Genomic DNA, 19,834 nt, shown 5'->3' with positions numbered 1-19,834 from the left:
TTACTTTTCGAATTTGAAAATAACATTGAAATTGATTTAAGAAAATTACACATTGTAAGAGGCAGGACTCATTAACGAACAGACTAGTAGACTCAATAATGTATAGAAATGTCTATTTAATAGACCATACACCACTATAGTACTAGTCAAAATATTAAAATAAAATAATATTTGATACTATTTGCAAATGATTTCCGTCACTAAAATTTTTATTTCAATTTCCTAACGAATAAAAGTGAGAGATTTGGAATAACAGTATTTGGGTACCTCTATAACGTGTTACTCCAGTTAACCCGGAAAATTTTTAATTTAGTGCCAAACTTAAAGTTAATGAATATCCGTTTTTAGTTATTTTAATAAGAATCTTTAAAAAAATATAATATTCAAACGCTTGTGAAATGTATTTTTAAATAAGTTACATACCCAAATTTGTATAGCAAATTTGTTATCTGAATAAACAAATTAACGGATTTATCACTTTACGTAATAATTACATGTAATAAACTTTTTATGACGAATTTTAATAATATTTGTTCACGTGTAACTATGCTTCCTTGATTTTTCATGACCAACACATTACTTTTCTAAAGTGAGTTTGCCTTTCCTAATACCAACTTCGAACATTTTTGTATATACGAATACCGTGGTTTTAAACATCAAAATTTCCCATTAATCTGAACACAAATAACAATTTCGCGCGAACTTTTATAATACTAAAAGTACTAAATTTTGAATAAAAATATTACCCTTTTCATAAAGGCATTGGTTCTAGGCGTCTTTCATAAGGTTCTGAAAATCCTAGTATAATTTACTATGCACAAAAATTCGATTTTGGTACAATCATATGTGCTTTAATTTTGTGGCAAAACTTTCGTCATTTATTAACGGTACTCGAATTGACGTATTTATTTACCTTTATAGGATTTTTTTCTCTTTAATACGTTCTATGGCCGTCGTGCGTCATTAGAAGAAATTGTCGTACTTAAGGTAATCACTTTTAAAATATGAAATGTATTTAATTACTCTGACGAACTTAAGTAAAATTTCTATCGTCAGAATAAATACCAAAAAATTAACCAAAACTTGAAAAAAAAGTGCTTTGTTGTTACGTATTCAGTTTATTTTACGTATGAAATATAATAATTATAAAATACTCAACAATATTTAAATATGAATTAAAAATATTCCATCATTCTTTGACTTATAATCCGCGTTGCATAAAATGATGAGTAAAATTATCACATTGTTGATTGCTAATGCTTGAAAAACTATTTGATTAAAATGCACTTCTATGAACTGAGCAAAACTAATATAATATTTATTCTAGATTTATGTTTTAAATTGCAATTTAGCAATTATATAGTATTTAACACATTAAGGTTTGTACTAATTTTGAAATAAACACTATTAAACGTAACTATTTGTTATTATAGATCAGTATTCAACCCGAATAAATGTCATTGATAAAATGATTCATACGCGACACATCAAATTAATAGGATTCCTTCAAAAAACAATTCTAGCTTAATCAGATATTTTTCACTTTATTCACTTCTTTACTCTAGCTTTTTGTTGATGATTTGAGCTTTAATTGATATATTTGCCATTTACGTCAATGATGAAGCAAAGTTTAACTTGAATTTATAGCAAATATTTGTAGCACGTTAAAAAGGCCGAGAGACTGATCTACATAAAAATAAAATTTGTACTAAAAAAACCCAAGATATTTCATTAGATTGGCATTACATAAGCACATTTAAATGATGCACAATAGATAGAGGTAACAAGGAATCCTTGGTGGATTACTCCATCGTATGTATGTACTATATGTACGAATCCATCCCACTTTCTCCTCATATTACGCTTAAGTAGTAGGTAGTGGCCGCCATAAATCATTATCTTAATGATTGCTAACGACGTTCCAAATTCCCATAAAGCCCTAAATAAATATAAAATACACAGATGTTTCATTGTTCTTAGCAAATATTTTTCTAAAAAAAATAATTGACAAATCAATATTCACGATTAAAAAGATAAGTATTGCCATAACGTTATATAATTTATTTAAAAAAACCAAAAAGTAAAACAATTAAATTTTCATAATAGCGAATGATGAAATAACCCAAAGCATCCCGAGTCCTGTGTTAACATAATATCTTTGTTTTTTAATTCACATGTTTCAAAATTCTTATTTATAATTGAAAAACACTGTACATTTGAATTATATACAACATCATCAACGTCTGCACAGTCTTCTGACTTGAATGTGTACACATTATCACCTATGACACACATACCAACCGGATGTAAAGTACCATCATGGCTATTCATACCAGGTCCAAAATAAAATACTTCTAAATTCATTTGATTTAATGTTAAGCCCAATAAATAATTACCTAAAACAAGTTATTTATTTCAAAACAAACAAACATACAAATTAGAATAGGCAAAAAAATTAATTTATTGATAGACAAATATTCACACAAACGAAGTCATTCCGAAACATCATTTTATTTTACATTAATTAATTGAGCAAGGGCAAAGCAGAAACGTTTTATTCAGACCATAATTTTATTTTAATTTTAGTAACTTACCGTTTATATATATATTTCCTTTATGAACGAAAGGTACGTAGCTACGTCTTGGTGCTGAAGGTAATTTCTCAGGTAGTTCCATTTTCTTATACAATTTATTTGGATCACATATCTTCAATTGAGTCCAGTATTTATTTTGTGTGTTATATAAATAAGTTTCAATTTGTTTAATTCCACCACAGGTTATGAACAAATTATTTTTATATTCACAACATTCAACATCACGAAAATCGTATGGAAATCTTATTTTTTTCTCCCAACAGTCTGTGTAATCAATAAATTATTATTAAAATCTCTAGTTTTCTAAAGTATAAAGCATTATTATTAATAAAATGATGTTTTCTAGTCTTTTCAGAGAAATATTTCCACTAGATTTCTTTTATTATTCTATTCAAAAACTATAAATAAGTCTTATTAACTGTCAATAACTATTCCAAAAAGTCCCTAATCTCGGAGAATTTTTCACTTATTTAGAGTTGTTTTCTTAAAACTGTGAATAATTTTTCAACGCTTGCTAAAATTGAAAATTTCCAGCAATTTTTTTTAACGTATTGTTGAGTTTAGTGAAAAATTGCTGAAAATTGTCGTCATTGAGACAATTTTATTTTAAGGGATAGGCACTAGTTATTTAGACACACAGGGTACACGTGATGCCAGCTATGTTATCCCTAATTAGCTTTCATGGAATAGATTTGAAGATACATACCTCGCTTTAAATTGTAACAATCCATATTATATTGGACAACACGATACTGACCAGTACCACCAATAACATATAACTCATCACCAACAATGCAACATTTAAAATGTCGTCTAACCGATGGCAATCTGAACAAACGATATAATTGTTGACAGAAAATATACTGTAACAAATATATTCATTCTGTACATACATACGTAGTTAATTTACTCCATTTTTCTTTTGTTGTGTCATACAGCCAACATGTTGTGTTCCAATTACCATGACCGTACATATATTCACCACCAAATAATATAAATTTATTTTTCCACACTTGTATCCTATAGCCCTGTAAACTGTGCCCATCCTCGTTACCCACATGCCGTAAAGGAACCAAAGGTTGTAATTGTGTACCTCCATCTAAATTAGTGTAAAATTTACGTATTATTAAAAAAAAAAAATCTCCACTTCTACATTAAAACAAGATAACACTTTATATTTGTATATCCGTAGTTTTCCTTTTGCTGAAGCGTTTAAAAAGCCATAATGCATTAAAAAATTAATTAATTTTCAATAAATAATTTTGTGAATATAAATTTGCATCTCGAATCCTTGAGAGAGGCAAATAAACTCCATATGTCTCTGGGTTCATTTTTTAAAATACATCAATATTTTATTACGGAAAACACAATATTTATAATATACTTCCACACGTTAAGTATAGATAAAATGAATTGTAAATAAGGAAATGTTCAAGTATTGTGTAACATTTTTATAACGAGGAGATAAAGAAAGTGTTATGCTGATGGAGGATAATACACGCTATGTTTACGTTGTGTATTATTAATTTTAGTCGTAAACAAACAGTACTAGATAACGCAGCATCTTTAAAGACCTTTCGTCACGTTAAAAGACTTATCGAATGTAAATTTTATGCCAATTAATTAATATTAATCATGATTTTAATATAGTTTTTTTATATTCAATAAAACAATACATCCCAAATATTTGCAAAAATGTGCATTTATAAGGCATGAATTTTAGGTTGCGAATACTTACGTTACGTCATATTTGAACAATCCCTAGTGTTAAATATTCTTTTAAAAATAATAATTACCATAAAACATTAAGTAAGATTTGGCATTAGTAATTTTGACTTTCATATTACTTTCAACAGCTAAATTCGATGATGGTTTCTTAACACCAACAATACACAATAATTGCGGTATATCACGTCCATCATCCGCTAATAATTCATTGGCAGTACTAATAATTCTTTCATTAAAGCTAATATTTTGCTCACCCTTTAATAATAAATAAATACATTGAAAAATATTTGCTATAAACATATGTTTATTAATTCCTGGATAAGTGATCATTAAATTAATATCAGTCGTATCATGAATATTCCTAAATGATATACAATTTAAAATATTTAATAAAATATTTGTGCAATAATCATTTTCATCATTATCGCCCGTCATCTGTTGATTTTCACTATTATTTTCATGTGTACATTTATTTGCATTCTGTTCATGCTCGTACCACCATTTCATTGCTGCTTCAAATACATCAATCTCATGCTCACAATGTAATGCTGGATGTGCTAAATAATGTTGCAATTGTATGATATCTAATTTTAAAAATGCTCTTGTTTCAATTACATTTTTAAAGTTTAATAATGCTATGCATAATGATTTTTTCGCTAATATTTGCAAATCTAATTGTATTGCCATAAAGTATACATTTATACAAAATTCATATGATAATATTTCAGTGATTGTTTCTATACAGTATTGTTTGATATGATCAAATTGTAGCATACAAGACGCTTGTAAACTAGGTAATAATTCGTCATCTTCAATATGAAGACTATTTTCTGTTAAAGAGTTTATAATTACTTTCATTGCTACGGGTGATACATCCTGAAAATAAAAATCTTATTATAATATTAATTGAACAAAAAATGCTCTTGTATTTTTACTTAAATTTTAGTGTTTATCCAATTTAAAAATTCATCTTTCGCAAAAGAAATACTATAAAATTACAAAAATTGTTTAAAATTAAATTCAAAATATCCACCGAGGTGCGAAAGGTAGTGGCCTAGCACAATTCTTCTATAATTGCTATAATTCTTATATTTCAGCTTTAGTAAATTCATTTTAGTACCACGCTAAACTGCACCTTTTCGATAGCATATATCTGACCCCTGTTCTATCGTTCGCTTGACTGACCGCAGTATGTGTGTGTACACAACTACTATAACCAATCCTCAAATTTTCAGCTTTAGTAAATTCGACGAATAATATACGACGATAAAAGCTGGATACGCCCAGGGTGGTTCTGAATACGCTTATTGTTTACGTTAGAGTACGGAGACTTTTAAATGTATGTTAAAGTTGCAAAATATTTATGCATGAAATATTATATCATAGAAATTGAATTAAGAAAGTTTAAATAAAACTTCAAGCTGACTTGATATTTGTGACAAAATGCTTCCAGCAAAAGTTATTTTACATTACATTTTAACAACGAACATTTTTTTGTCTTTGAAGTTTTCTTAAAATGACGGTAGAGATTATCTCTAACGTGCTAACAGATGAATTTTTCTCGTAAAAATTTCAGCTTACTATTTCTACTCTATAAAAATTTTATTTCTACGTGTTAAAAAATTAATAACTATCAAAAAGAAATAGCAGTTATGATGGTTTCTGAATTTTTGGAAAAGTTAAGCCATTTCTGAAAATCAGAAAGCATAACGGTCGTTCTACATTATCAGAATACTTATCTCTATCCAATCCATAAAATTATTTAGTTTAATTCACAAATATTCACCAAGGATATCCATGGATATACACTTAGTTCATCCTGTGATCCATGGGTTGGCCATTCCTTTAATGTGGTCGAGTTAGCACAGGCTTGAGGGGTTTTCAGTTCTTACGTCCACCTTTTGTTTAATTTCACCCTGGTGTAATTAAAGACACGGATACCCGTGGGTGGTTGCAGTAGCAGCACTCTTTAATCTTTACAACAATGTCAAAATATGGGAGAAAAGTGTGGTGCAACTTAGAATGACAGCTGTTGCTGTTAATCACATGTCCCTCTATGAACATGAATTTTTTGAAATTATTCTACTCTTTCCTTAGTTTGATTGCATGACGTAAAACGTAATACAGAATTTCAAATTTTCGCCTATGACGAAGACAGACCAATACTATATTTTACTACATTTCAATCTAGTTATGGTATGATGACATAACGAATTAATCATGATTGATCAGCGCGACATCGCTGGTGTATGATGAATAGGGTTCTTCAAAGGAACGAATTACCAGAATTATAATGCATTTTATCGTTTCTATAGTTTTGGCTTCGAATAAACGTTTTAGACATTCTAGAATCCATTAATATTTTAACATTTGGATTCTTTCTGGTTTTCACTTTACTTATAGTTGGTTTACAAAATTACAATTTAATATGATTACAATTTTAAATTAAAAAAATATTTGTATTTTTAATAAAAGAATTATATAAATCAAAGAAAGGTATACCCAAAGAAAATATCCCTTCTTTATTCAAATTTATTAAAATAATTTATTTTTACCTTAATAACAATAATATTTTCCTTCTGTTCCTTAAAATTGCCACTAAACATTGCATCAAAATACGCACTGTTCAATCTTAATAAATTCTTTTTACATGGAAAGTGAATTCCATCCACTTCCAAAACAATATTTTCATCCATTTAAATAATTCGAATAAATATGTAGTTTTCTTCGAAAATTTCTTCTTCTTGTTTACATTTAAGAAATCTATGTCACATAAATTCAATAATTAAATCACATGTTTAACATTTTGTAAGAAAATTTGTATAATCATAAAACAAATACAATATTCAATTACAGTTCTTTAGATTTTGAACTAAATAATCACATGAAATTGAATTATTTGAGATTTCCACAAGTTTGACAGGCGTTTACAAAAATAATTTCAGAGGAGAGAATAAAATAAGATCAAATGACTTAATTTATTTTTCTTTGACATTTACGTCATAAGTATAGCATATGTAAATAAATATACAGTTCTATAAACACATGTTAGTTTCAAGCATTCAAGTTTATTGAAACCAATAGGGAATATTCATGTATTTTTTTAATATTTTTAATTCATTGTTTACACCGTTGTAACAAAGTAAAAAATATAAATACTGCTTAAAAATGCTGTATTTAAATGAAAAAAAATATTTGAAATACATTATAATTTTGAGATATTTAAACGCAGTTTTTTGGCGCTCTCTATTGATGACGTACAAGTACGCGATCTGTCAATTGGTGACAGTTCAATGTATAATTTACACTTTAAAAAAATGAATTTACAACACATAATTTACACTCGTTATTATTAAGTTTTCTAATAAAAAGCCGTAAGTATAATTTAATAAAATAATATAAAAAATGAAAGTACTATGATGTTTTAGAAATTTTTAAATGACCTCACTGAATTTGTACTTTTATTTTTATTTGCCTATTTTGCTAATAAAAAGCCACCAAAAATTTATTTCGGAAAAATACACACGCTTTCTTGCCAAAAACTTAAATTAAATTTTAAACCTTTTTTAAACTGTCAAAAACGCGGGCATCCAATTTGATGACGTAATATGGGTATCACTATACGAAATAACACAAATAAGTTTGACAGATATTATTCATAGACATCTGATTATAATAAATATAAATACTTATTATCTATGTATATATTATACCTACGCTGAACTAACTGATGGTCTATGACTCATACCGTTATGACATCACAGAAGGGCTTACCCGCGTTTTAGGTCACGTCATATACAGTTTAAAAATTACGATTTTTAATTTTAATATTTTAAAAGAAAAATGTGCTCTTATGACTCTAAATCAGAATATTTAAGTATATTTTTACATAAATTTTAACTTTTTTCAAATTTCATGATTTATTTTTGACTAACGATAATACCCTAATATAATATTCTATGGATCATATTCATGTAATTTGTGAGCTCAACTCTATTGATATATCGATACGTTCTTAGTTATAATAAGAGCTTAAAATTATTATTGCAATTTAAGCATTTTTTCAAACTTTGTTACCCATGTGATAAATCTATAACTAATCTTCAACGAACAAACCTAGACTTGATAGACATCGTTTTTGAAAATTTGAAAGATTTAAATATGGCGTAAGTTTCGTAAAAACTTCAGTAAAAAGCAAAATTCAATAAATTTAAGAATTTATTAAATTCAATAAATAAATTTAGAATAAATATAAGTTTAAAAATTATATTTAAAAAAAAAAATTCGAGGTTAGATATATTTAGTTTAAAACTTTGATGGTTAAAAGAAATACTAGCATAAAGTTAAGAATGTATTTATTTATAAAGCAAATACAACTTCATTAAAAGTTTTCACTTTTCAATGGAAAATGGAAACATGGATCAAAACAGAGGATAATGAGAATACATGGGAATTTTTTCAACATCAAGCTATGAATTGTAAGTCAAAATTTGAAGACGATTTTAAGTCACAATCAATGTTAATTACATTCTCAACGGAACATAATGCTAGAAAAATTTATAATACAGAAAAAGAAAAGATAGAATTGAAAAGCTTACCTCCAAATATTATCGTTAATATTCCACTAGATGAAAAACTACGTATGACACCGATCGTAAAATTGGAAAAACTTGAAGATAATCCTGTTATTTCAAATAATAAGATGCCGCCATCACGTAAATATTCTAAAAAATGTACAAAACCTGCTAATTCAGAAATACCATTGAAGCCGCCAAGAAAAAAAGTGACAGTTAATACAAAAAAATCGAAAATTGTCGTTAAAGAAATCAATTTGCAAAGCTATAAAAACTGTGCTTTAAATACATACTGTGAAAAATCACTTGATACAGTCACAGAGTATCAAATAAAAGGAAATTTTAATATAAGTAAGTCTTGTGATTTATATGCAAATGATTGTTGCCGTGCTACAAATACAAGTGATTTATTGTGTAACGATCAAACAAAAAACTTAATGAAGAGTGATTTCGATCAACTGTGGCAAGAACAAGAAGAAGAAGCTAACTGTGATCCTAGCAATGAATTATCTTCGCAACTCTTTTCTTCACGAAAACGACGGCAAACAAGACGACTCTCAAGTGAAAGTAGCAGCCCCGAAAATATTCCAAACATTCCGAAATTAAATAAAAAACATGAAGTGTCCAAAAAATGTAAACTTTCCGAGAAAGCTAATAATTCAATGCAGACAACGACAACATCATGTGATGTAGAAGACTTAGATTCGAAAGATGTATCATCTTCTGAAAGTGTTTTATCGAATTGTAAAATATTTGATCGGCGTAGTGATACGTCATCTGTAATAAGTGAAACTTCTACTTCAAAGAGTAAAAAAAATCAAAATAAAATAAAATTATGTCGATCTTCTTTGTACACAACGAAAAATTTTCGTAAAAAGCAAAATACCAACTCAAACATTTTTATAAAAACACTTCCTCGAATAACTTCAAATCATTTATTATTTAATCAAAGCTCTGTTTTGGCTGAAGAAGAAATTGATTTGGAAAATTTAAGTTCAGTGAATAGCGAACCACAAACTATTCAAGTTACGGTTTATAATGAATCACGAAGTTTTGTTAATGAACCATTAAAAACTCATTTACTATCTAATGAAAAACCAGCTAAACGTATTAATGATTTACGAGAAATGATATCACCAAAATACTTTGAAGTTAAGCGACCACCGAATCGACCATCATCAATTTGCTCATTCAAAAGAGGACCCGTTAATAATCTCTCACCATTTACATCGAACAGTTCGAATTCATTTCTACCACCTCCTCCACCAAGCTATCAACAAGCAAATGATTTTCAACAGGAGGATGATGTTATATCTTTATTTGCTGAATCTGTCATGTATGAACTTTATTTTATTATACAGGGTGTTCTGTTATTGATAGCAGAAAATTGTACCACTAAATTAAGATTGTCAAGACAAATAGAAAAGCTCTATACCAAATTTCCATTTGAGGCCTGATGCGGAAGATGTGCCTATGGAAAAATAGAAAGATTTATGAATTCACAGACACATCAAATTCATTAAATTAGTAGGTGTCAATTTAGAATATAGAGGGGACTATCATGAAACAATATTTGATTGTAAATTATCTAAGTATATGTATCTAAGCATAAATTTACTAAAACGGACTGGTCCGTTTTGCTAAATTAATGCTTACGGTATGTGATATCGCACGATAGGTTGCGTACGACTCTTAATTTACAAAGGAAAGCAGCGTAGGTTTTAATGGGTTAGTTTTTACAATAACATAAGTAGCCAAATAGAGTTTTTTTGTAATAATTTTGCATTTAGAGACGCCTTCCACTATGATAAAACACATCCTCTATTTAAGTAGTGTTTTATTGGTTTCATTCAAAATGTTATTGAACTGTGATTCGCTAAAGATATATTAATTTATTTTGTTAATTATCTCGCAAAGTAGGCTTTAGATCCAAAAGTGGAAAATAACTTTTTCCTTCGTCGTTATGAGCTTATTCTGCAGGATGATGATCTGCAATCAATAACAGAACGCCCTGTATATTCTTTTAATCTTGTATGATATTTATTTTAGAAATCAAGAGAAAATATTACCTAAATTATTCATAAATTAAGAATAGAAAACTATTCATAAATTAAAGATAAAAAATTGGTTGTAAAATATTTGGTAAAATCCAAAAAAGTAGACATCTTAAGAGGCTGTGGGTTCGATTCCCGCCCCCTTCTGTTTATTTATATATTCTAGTAGAATTTTATCTAAAAATAATTAAGGCATCATTAAATTTGTTTTTAGAGTAAATACTTCTCCCCCAAGATTGGATCAAGATTTTGATGATGTTTCGAGTGATGATGATATGAGTAACGATAATAATTTTTCACAAAACTGTTCAAGTTTTTCTGGATATGATATCGATGAACGGGTGCCTAATGGTAACTGTACCGTAACAGAATCGGATGTTAACAGAAATAAGTACTTAGATAATATTTCAAAAACAAATTCCATGGAAAAGAATTTATTTCAGACAGGTTTTTCCTCATTGGATACTTTTCCTAAAATTATGGAGCCAGAAAATACATTTGAGAAGAATATTTATACAACGGAAAGAGATAATAATTTTCGTCATATGGAAACAGCATCTACCTCTGTTCCTTCATCCACAGATTTTAATACCATTGATAAAGTACCAAAAGATTCACTTTGCAATGGAATTAATAGAGGATTTGTGGTAAATTCTCCTAAAATATCTAGTCCAGCCAAAACTGCAAACATTTCACAAGATATTTCATGTACAATCAATAATCCACAGTTTATAAAATCAAATTCGTTTTCAAATCAATCTTCGCCTTCATTTTCACCGTTTAAACCTTTAGAAGTGGATGAAATTGCTGCCACCGATTTGAATAGTTTCATATCAAATAGTGATATATTACAGAATATAAGAAAAACAAATGAAAGTACGCCAAATAATTCTAAGAGTATCAAAATGTCGCCTCACTCCTCACCTCACACAAATATAAATAATATAGTTTCACAAACTAATGCCATTAAAAAATCACCAAATATAAGTAATTCAACTTTAGTAGAAAACTCTGACCATACTGAAACAGCCAACGATGAGTTTCGAGCATTTTTTCGTACTGTGTGTTTTCATTACTTAGAATACGGTTTTTGTGGAACAACACATTCAGAAAAACATGAAATACCATCAGGCTGCGATAAAGTTTTGCAAAAACTATCTCCAAGCCAAATTAGTTTCACATACAATACATTTGTTTGTAATTATAGTTTTTTGTTAGAGAAAACTATACCAAAATTTGCAAAATATTTTGGTAAATTTGAAAATGAAGAAAATTTAATAGATATGGTACGGCATTTGCAAAAATTAAAAGCCGTAAAACCTAATGTGAAAGTTAGCTGTATGAAATCTATATTAGATGCCTTAAATGATTTTATGGAATACCATGTAGCAATTGATAAAATTTTTGAGGATATTGCTAAAAAAGATACAACTGAAATTTTATTTAGTACGATTGATATTTTATTGGAGCTGTTATTAGAAGAACCATCTATCGAAAACAATTGGAATTCAATAAAAAAATTAACCTCTGTTAAAGATTATGAAATACCATTAAAAACAGTCGAAACGATTTTACGTGATTGTTGTAATCGTTTAAAAATACGAAAATTCTATGTGAAAAATGTTTTCAATGATGTTATTAAAAAAATTGCCGATGTTAATTTATTAAAAATTAAAACAGAATACATTGATGATTTTGTGAAAATCATTGAAAATTTCGAATTAAATTGCGTGGATGAGTTTAAAAATCGATTGACAAAATGTCGAGAAAATGAAATGTTGATGAATGATGCTATGTTTAAAGTTCCTGCTCCAATAATTAAAAAAATTTCTTCTACATCAACTTATATAACTACAACATTAGATACCAATACGACAGATTCGAATATACCTCCTCTAATTTCTAATTCTGGTAACTTTACTACTCCTCCAGTTTCCAATTCTGGTAACGTTACTGCTTCTACAGTTTCCAATTCTGGTAACTATACCTTTAATAATTCGAATGATGGTGATCGATATAGTCCTACAACATCGACAAATATTCGCGATCACCAGCGTTATAAACCACGACCGAAATCAAAGCAATTTCATGGGAAAAACATGTATAAACAAAATAAAAATAAAATGAATTATCATTTAAGCTTAGTGGTTAGAGATTTAAGAAACGGTGATTTTACAAACGGTCTTGAAAAATTACGATATTTTCGCCAAAGACCAGATTTTCAACGAATTGTTAATGATATTGCGAAACAATTGTCACCAGAAACGGCACAACGCTTGTTAAATGTTTATAAAAATGGTTCTAATTATAAAGGTAACAATATTTTATGATTTCTTCAAGTATTGCTGAAATTTAGTCCCTCGCTATTGAAAAAATATGAATATTTTTATTTGTTTGGGTTTTTTTAACTACGAAAAACTTTTAAGTATAAATTCGATTTGTTTTTATTATTGTTGATAACAAATAACAGAAAATTCGGATGAATTTTCACCCGAAAAATTCATATATAGGATGTTGTTGAACCTATTTTTTTAGGCTTTGTTAAAGAAATAAAAAAGTACTCTTATGATTTTTAAAATCAGTGCTTAGTTTTCGAGAACTAAAAAGTATTTTTATATAAAAAAGATTAAAAGTTGTAAAATTTAACGCTTCTCAATTTTTATCTCAGAACCAAAGATTGGATGAAAAAATCACAAGATTACTTTAATAATTTAAAATTGATCAATTTGAAAATAATTTTTATTTTTCAAAAAAACAATTGTTAAGTTGTCTGCCGGAGGAACGTCCAACCAAAAAATTCGTGTTCCGTTAGCCACAAAGAAAAGCAACATTTGGACATTCGAAAAATATATATCAGTACTGGCTTTGCGCCAGTACTGATATTTTTAAAATTAAAATGAATTTATGGGTATTTAGGCAAATATTTTCTTTTCTTTTTTACACACGATGTTTCAATACGAATCGCATTTTTCAAGTGATTAAGAACACAAAACAATTTATTTTATTTTATTGTTTTTATACTTAATTAAGAACTTTTTTTGCGTTGTATTGTATATTTGTGGTTGTCCGATGTAATAAATGTAATAAAAATAAGTGGAGCAAACAGGTAACCTTATGGTACCCAAGAGACAGTAAAAGAAGTCATTGTCGCCCAATAAGAAGATGGGAAGATGAAAAACGCCTCACTTTGGGACCTTACTGGACAAGGATTGTAGACAACAAAATACAGTGGAGACAATTGGAAGAGAAATTTGCCAAAAGGAAAATTTTTATTATACTTAAACACTTGAAAAAAATATAATTCGTGTTGAAACATCGTGCGCAAAAAAGGAAATAAAATATTTGCGTAAATGCTCATGAATTCATTTTAATTATAAATAATATAAATACGAAAATCATGAATAATATATTTTTTTAAATTATAAAAGTATCAATAATTGATTAAATAACTTCAGTTTCCTTTTTTCAGATAAAAGTAGATATAATTATCATGAGTATAGATGAAAACTAATCTTTCTACAAATAAACAAAATTATGGGACATCATTTTCTATTTATTACTAATCACACTTTTTCCCACAGTCATCCACCTTAGTAATTCACTTTCACAATATGTAATTAAAATTGTGAGTGGAAAAGGTTTTCAGTGTCCAAATTAACATGCATGGCCATCTTAATTGTTGTGTTACGTGAAACATAATCAAGGTAAATATAAAAATAAAGGGTGTTTGTTTTACAATATGTCAGTGATTACCTGCATTTTACTTCACAAAAGGTCATGTACCTCTGATTTTATAAAAGCTTATTTATGATTAAAAAATTTCCATCATGCCATACTTTTTCTAGCGTTCTAGTCTAGTCGACAAGTTCAAATTGATGAAATATAGAAATAATGCTCGTAAAAATACCTGTGATAGTTCGTTGGATTCGGAATGATGTCTAGAAAGCGTTTTGGAAAAATTATGGTGTATTCTAACACTTTAAAGAATTTATTACCGTTGGAAGTTTATCTTAAAGTTAATTTTTTAACCAGTTTGAGCTAACAAGCTATCACGCGTACTTTTACGACCATTATTTCTATATTTCACTAATTTGAACTTGTTGGCTAGACTATTTTCTAAATGGATGCGATATCGCTGAAAAATACATTATTGAGGCACTATGGCAGTTATTTGGAATTGTTAAAGAACTTGAAAATTATACATTCGTATTATTAAAAATGTTCTACAAAACGTGAAATTGAAGCGTGAGTTATGAAACTGATTTGTTTAGCCAAAAATACTTATGCATATTAATATTTACTTTTTAGCCTTCGATTAAAAATTAGAGTAAATCCTCCACTTTCCATGACCTGATCAATGGCCTTTGTGAATAAAATGATAAATCTCATTTATATATATATATATTTTTTAAATTTTGTATGTATGTATGATTAATAATTAATGGTTGTCGCCGAATAAGCTTACGACTGTTCATAAAGGATGTGTATTCTTTATAAATATTTTTATAATGTTTAGATTAGAATTAAGGAATAAAAGTTTTGTTGAGAATTACAATTTTATTATAAAAATAAAAAATGAAGAAAAATAAAATTAATAAATATCATAATTGATTCAAATTATGAAATAGAAATACTTATATATAGAATTTGCAAAGTTATTTCGTTTTTTTTTGTTACTGAAATGTTTGTGTAATATAAATATATTTTTATTTTTTAAAATCAATTCAAATGAACTGAGTTTTGTTAAAAAGTCCTTAAAAATACAATATTTTTTAGATTTTAAAACATTTTTTTTTTTTTTTTACTATCCTGTTAAGAGATTTCTTGATTACGTCGCTGTGAAGATTTTCTCTAAGGTGTATCAGTTAGTCATTATTGGAGGGAGCAATAGAACCTTTCATTAACATTTTATAGTAATTAATAATTTTATGCTTTTCATGTACTTACTTAAATACTTTTTAGTTTGCTTCGATACCTACCGACATTAAGATATTTGTTTTATTTAAATACTTTGAATTTGAATTGAAAGACAAGTTTCTGAAAGGATATAATCTTTTAAAAATGTAGAATAAATTTAAAAAAATCAGAAAACCCGACTGCGTTAAATAAAAACTAAAAAGAAAAAAACAAGTCCAGTTGTTTACGTATCAATTTTAACAGTCGAGACCCATTATTGGGAAGATTCAAGTCGGTGTGCTTTTTAGTTAGAATTTTCAAATACCTATTTAATGATACCCCACTTAACAGAGTTCTTCGGTTTTCATTTTCAGCTTATATATGTATGTTTAGTCCTTTGTGGCGCTCTCGAAGCCAAACGAAGGGATCGATTTAAATGATTACTACATCAATCGATTTCATGATACCCCCACTTAACATAGTTCGTCGACTTTCATTATTTCCTTTATTGACACCTATTTTTTGGTACCTAATTATTCTACATATCCGGAATATCGTGTTTTACCTAGTAATTGATTGCCTTTCGCCACTGTTAATCGAAATAAATGATCTGGCATACGACATTACACCTAAATGCTTGCAAATAAAAAAGCTGGGAAAGGTGAATTTTTTTAATAATTTGTTACAATAAAGACCTTCATCCGTATTATCTGCAAATTTTGTTCGCACAAGAGCTTTTATAAAAAAAAATGAAACAATTGTGCCATATTAGGAATAATTAATCATCTTGGATAAGGAAGATAAAATAAATTGATAAAAAATAATTGTATAAAACTAAATCAAATTAAAATCATTTCCATAATATCTTTCATTTAAAAAAAATGGAAATTTTAATTTATAATAAATAAAGAACTCTTATTAATAAAATTATGTATTTAAGTATGCGTAACGATTTAAAAATATATTATTACAGACTAAATAATTTTTTTAAAATTTGGCTAATCTAATTCGGGTATATCATCAAAAGAGTATCCTGGAAATTTTTTATACGCATAATACGCAATGCGTACATGATATGCACCTGGAATGAACATAAGAACACCTAAAACAATCATTGGCCACAGTCTATCCGAATATTTCACATCAATGTGACCGCTCACAATTAAACTACCAACAATTAACAAAGTGGAACCGCCAAAAAATAATAATCCAGCCAATATTATTGCTTTCCATGGAACTTTTTGTGGTGCAGGCACAAACTGCGCATCGACGAATTCATTGTCAGATGTTGATAATTTTGTGTAATTAATATGATCATGATCTGCTGCTCGTCTTCGTGACATTTTTAATGAACCTCTTCTATCTGAAAAATTCAAAATAATTAACAATTAAAATAATAGTTCTATTAATGTATTTGTTTACAAATTTTTACCAATTTATAAACATTCTTTTAAAGTTTTGACAAGCAAGTTAGCCAATATTCGATTTTATATATCACAAATTTCTACACCAATTTTAGATAGCTAGTTGTTTGTATTAATGGATACAGTCGTGTGCAGAGACTATATCAGTAAATATAGTCGTGTATATATTACCCGAAAAATATCTTTATGTTTGATTGTTTGTTCTTAATAGCTCAAACAACTTTCATGGTCAAAAACTTTAGCTGGAAAAGTATCTAAGGTCCACGGTGTACTGATAATCTATATTAGGCAAGGAAATTTTCTTGTAAGCACTGTTAGTCTATATTTAATATAAGTTGATGAGTTTGTTGCAAGGACAAAGTTTTACAATCATAGACACAGAGAATGGACTAAGCGTTCCCAATCTAGTTGTTAAGTACATATGCGCAGAAATGGGTGAGAAAGACAAATAGATCGTGCGGCCTGTAGATATTCTTTAAGTCTATGCCACAGATCTACGAAAAAGAGACGGGTATTGAACGCACGATTGTCTTCTTCTCTTTCTAGAACCTAAAGGGTGATCAATTTTATTAGGGTATTGCATAGTCCATTCTCTATGTCTACGGTTTCAATCAATGTTGGCGATCAAATATAAACAACTGTTTTTGGTGTTTCTTTTCAAAAAATTTTTGTTTATTTACAGCTTTTAAAAAATGAATTTTCAGTTTTATTAATTTTATTAAAGATTTGCTGATTTAAAAATATTCAAATTTACCTGCAGAACATGAGCGCCACATACGAAATACTTATTTTAATATAGAATAAATAATATATTTGTATATAAAATTTATTTAATTACACTTAAAATCTTAAAATTTTTTGAAAATTAGGCACATTTCTATTTTGATATGTTAACAAATCACAGTATTATTAGTTAGATATTTATATAAACAAATTGCTTACATAGAGTTTCATGTTAAAGCAGAATTCAAATCAATCGATGTTTTCAAATCAGTAATGACGCCGGCGTATATCCGACACTCCATATTGCGTCGCTGCAGTAATTTTTCAGATACGTATCCTATAACAATTTGAACTGAATTTTGTTTTCAAATTCTATTTTACTTTGTTTTCTTTTTTTAATCATAAATTAAAAATTTATGATTTAAATATACCGCAAACAAAGAGAAGTAGTAACTAAAAAGAGAACTTTTAAGTTATAAGAAAACACCTGTTTCTTTGTATCGATAAGTTATGTAACAACTTTTATACGAATAATTTGTACAAGTTAATTAAATTCGATATCTTTATTTTTTAATTTTATGTCAGTTTATCTAGTTCTGTGACCACTGTAGTCCACAAACTAATAAGATAATTGAATTGAAGATCAAAATAATAAGAGCTTATTATAAAAATTGATATTATAATATAGTAATTTTTTGAATATTTTTTCGGATTCTGGAACAGAATAATATTTTAAAACAGAAAAGAGAATAACTTTTATTACAAATATTAATTTTCCAACTTGATAGTCTTTTTTGAGTTATTTTTCTTCTTCTTTTGACATTAAAGAATCTCATAATTTATTCGATCTCGGCAATATTCGTAATGTGATTATTTTGATATTGACAAAAATTTTTGTAAACTTCAAGGTAAAAACTGAGAAGTGTGCCAGTTTTGGATAAAGAATTCGTATATTTCCTTTTATCTGGACGTTTTTTCGTTTTTGACAATGCACTTTATGCTATGTACTAACGCTCATGTTTGCCCTAATTTGTAGATGATGTCTTGAACGACTATATTTTCTAAGACTTCCAATTGTACGATGTTGATGAAAGTTACAAAAAAAGATTGAATTTTTCAATTTACCGAAATGGATATCTACGATACTTGCGAGTTGCGAGGTCTTAAGACCAATATGAATGTAAACTAAACATGCAAAGAAAATTCAAGTGTACTTACTTATCAAACTTTTATTTTGGATAAATTCACAATCGAAGTGCGGTACCAGTGGTTAAAAACAGGCTAGCAATATAATATATAAGTAATACAAATTTTACTTTCTTTTTATTGCGTATAGGCAATTTTTTTTTAGATATGATATACAAATACTGAACAAAATTATTACTTAAAAAGCAAATTGATACGCACCAAATCGGTGCGATAAATTTTTAGAAACGTAAGTCTGTTTTTTGCCACGATAAATACAAGTGCGATAAGTTTTAAAATGAGGAGTTAATAATGGAATTTGATAAAATAATAATGGAGATATCGCGGACCCAGGGAAATAATCTATAAGATATTCCAAATTTCATGTGTACCACCCTCAAAATTTTCCGTGGCTTTGGCCCGATTTAACTGCAAAGGGCAAATTTTTTATAGATAAAATTTCAAATCAATCGAATAATTTATTCAGGAATTACCAAAAATTTGGCGTTAAAGACACATGAACACATACCTACACATATTTCTTGAAAAAACAAAATGTTTTTTATGATTTTAGGTAGACATTCATTTTGACTTCATTTTCCGAGACACCAATTTCGTTCCAGAATCTACTAAGTTTCATTTTGTTTTTCTGTTTA

General features: G+C 27.8%; 3 protein-coding genes across 4 annotated transcripts; 1 reads left to right on the top strand and 2 right to left on the bottom strand.

Moving 5' to 3' along the window:
* Positions 1 to 1,662: 1,662 nt before the first annotated feature.
* Positions 1,663 to 7,114, bottom strand: LOC123297904 (kelch-like protein 30). Its single transcript, XM_044879734.1, has 6 exons — positions 6,878 to 7,114; positions 4,391 to 5,198; positions 3,492 to 3,693; positions 3,301 to 3,422; positions 2,595 to 2,858; positions 1,663 to 2,396 (listed from the first exon to the last, which is right to left on the bottom strand). Exons 1-6 carry the CDS (start codon positions 7,016 to 7,018, stop codon positions 2,098 to 2,100), a joined length of 1,836 nt encoding a protein of 611 aa, XP_044735669.1. The 5' UTR covers positions 7,019 to 7,114; the 3' UTR covers positions 1,663 to 2,097.
* Positions 7,115 to 8,652: 1,538 nt separating this feature from the next.
* Positions 8,653 to 15,357, top strand: LOC123298820 (serine-rich adhesin for platelets-like). The gene is made up of 4 exons (XM_044880916.1): positions 8,653 to 10,232; positions 11,165 to 12,147; positions 12,232 to 13,263; positions 14,420 to 15,357. The coding sequence occupies exons 1-4, from the start codon at positions 8,731 to 8,733 to the stop codon at positions 14,452 to 14,454; spliced, it is 3,552 nt and encodes a 1,183-aa protein (XP_044736851.1). The 5' UTR covers positions 8,653 to 8,730; the 3' UTR covers positions 14,455 to 15,357.
* A 1,438-nt stretch (positions 15,358 to 16,795) lies between these two features.
* On the bottom strand, positions 16,796 to 18,137 carry LOC123298471 (transmembrane protein 230). Of its 2 annotated transcripts, none has more exons than XM_044880476.1 (2): positions 18,025 to 18,137; positions 16,796 to 17,209 (listed from the first exon to the last, which is right to left on the bottom strand). In XM_044880476.1, the coding sequence occupies exons 1-2, from the start codon at positions 18,044 to 18,046 to the stop codon at positions 16,845 to 16,847; spliced, it is 387 nt and encodes a 128-aa protein (XP_044736411.1). In that variant the 5' UTR covers positions 18,047 to 18,137; the 3' UTR covers positions 16,796 to 16,844. The 2 variants fall into 2 exon arrangements, with proteins under 2 accessions (XP_044736411.1, XP_044736412.1); XM_044880477.1 differs by lacking the exon at positions 18,025 to 18,137 and adding an exon at positions 17,279 to 17,355.
* Positions 18,138 to 19,834: the final 1,697 nt, after the last annotated feature.

The sequence above is a fragment of the Chrysoperla carnea genome, chromosome 4 (assembly GCF_905475395.1).
Source record: "Chrysoperla carnea chromosome 4, inChrCarn1.1, whole genome shotgun sequence".
NCBI classification, from domain to species: Eukaryota; Metazoa; Arthropoda; class Insecta; order Neuroptera; family Chrysopidae; genus Chrysoperla; species Chrysoperla carnea.
This window is presented reverse-complemented; position numbering and strand designations above follow the sequence as displayed.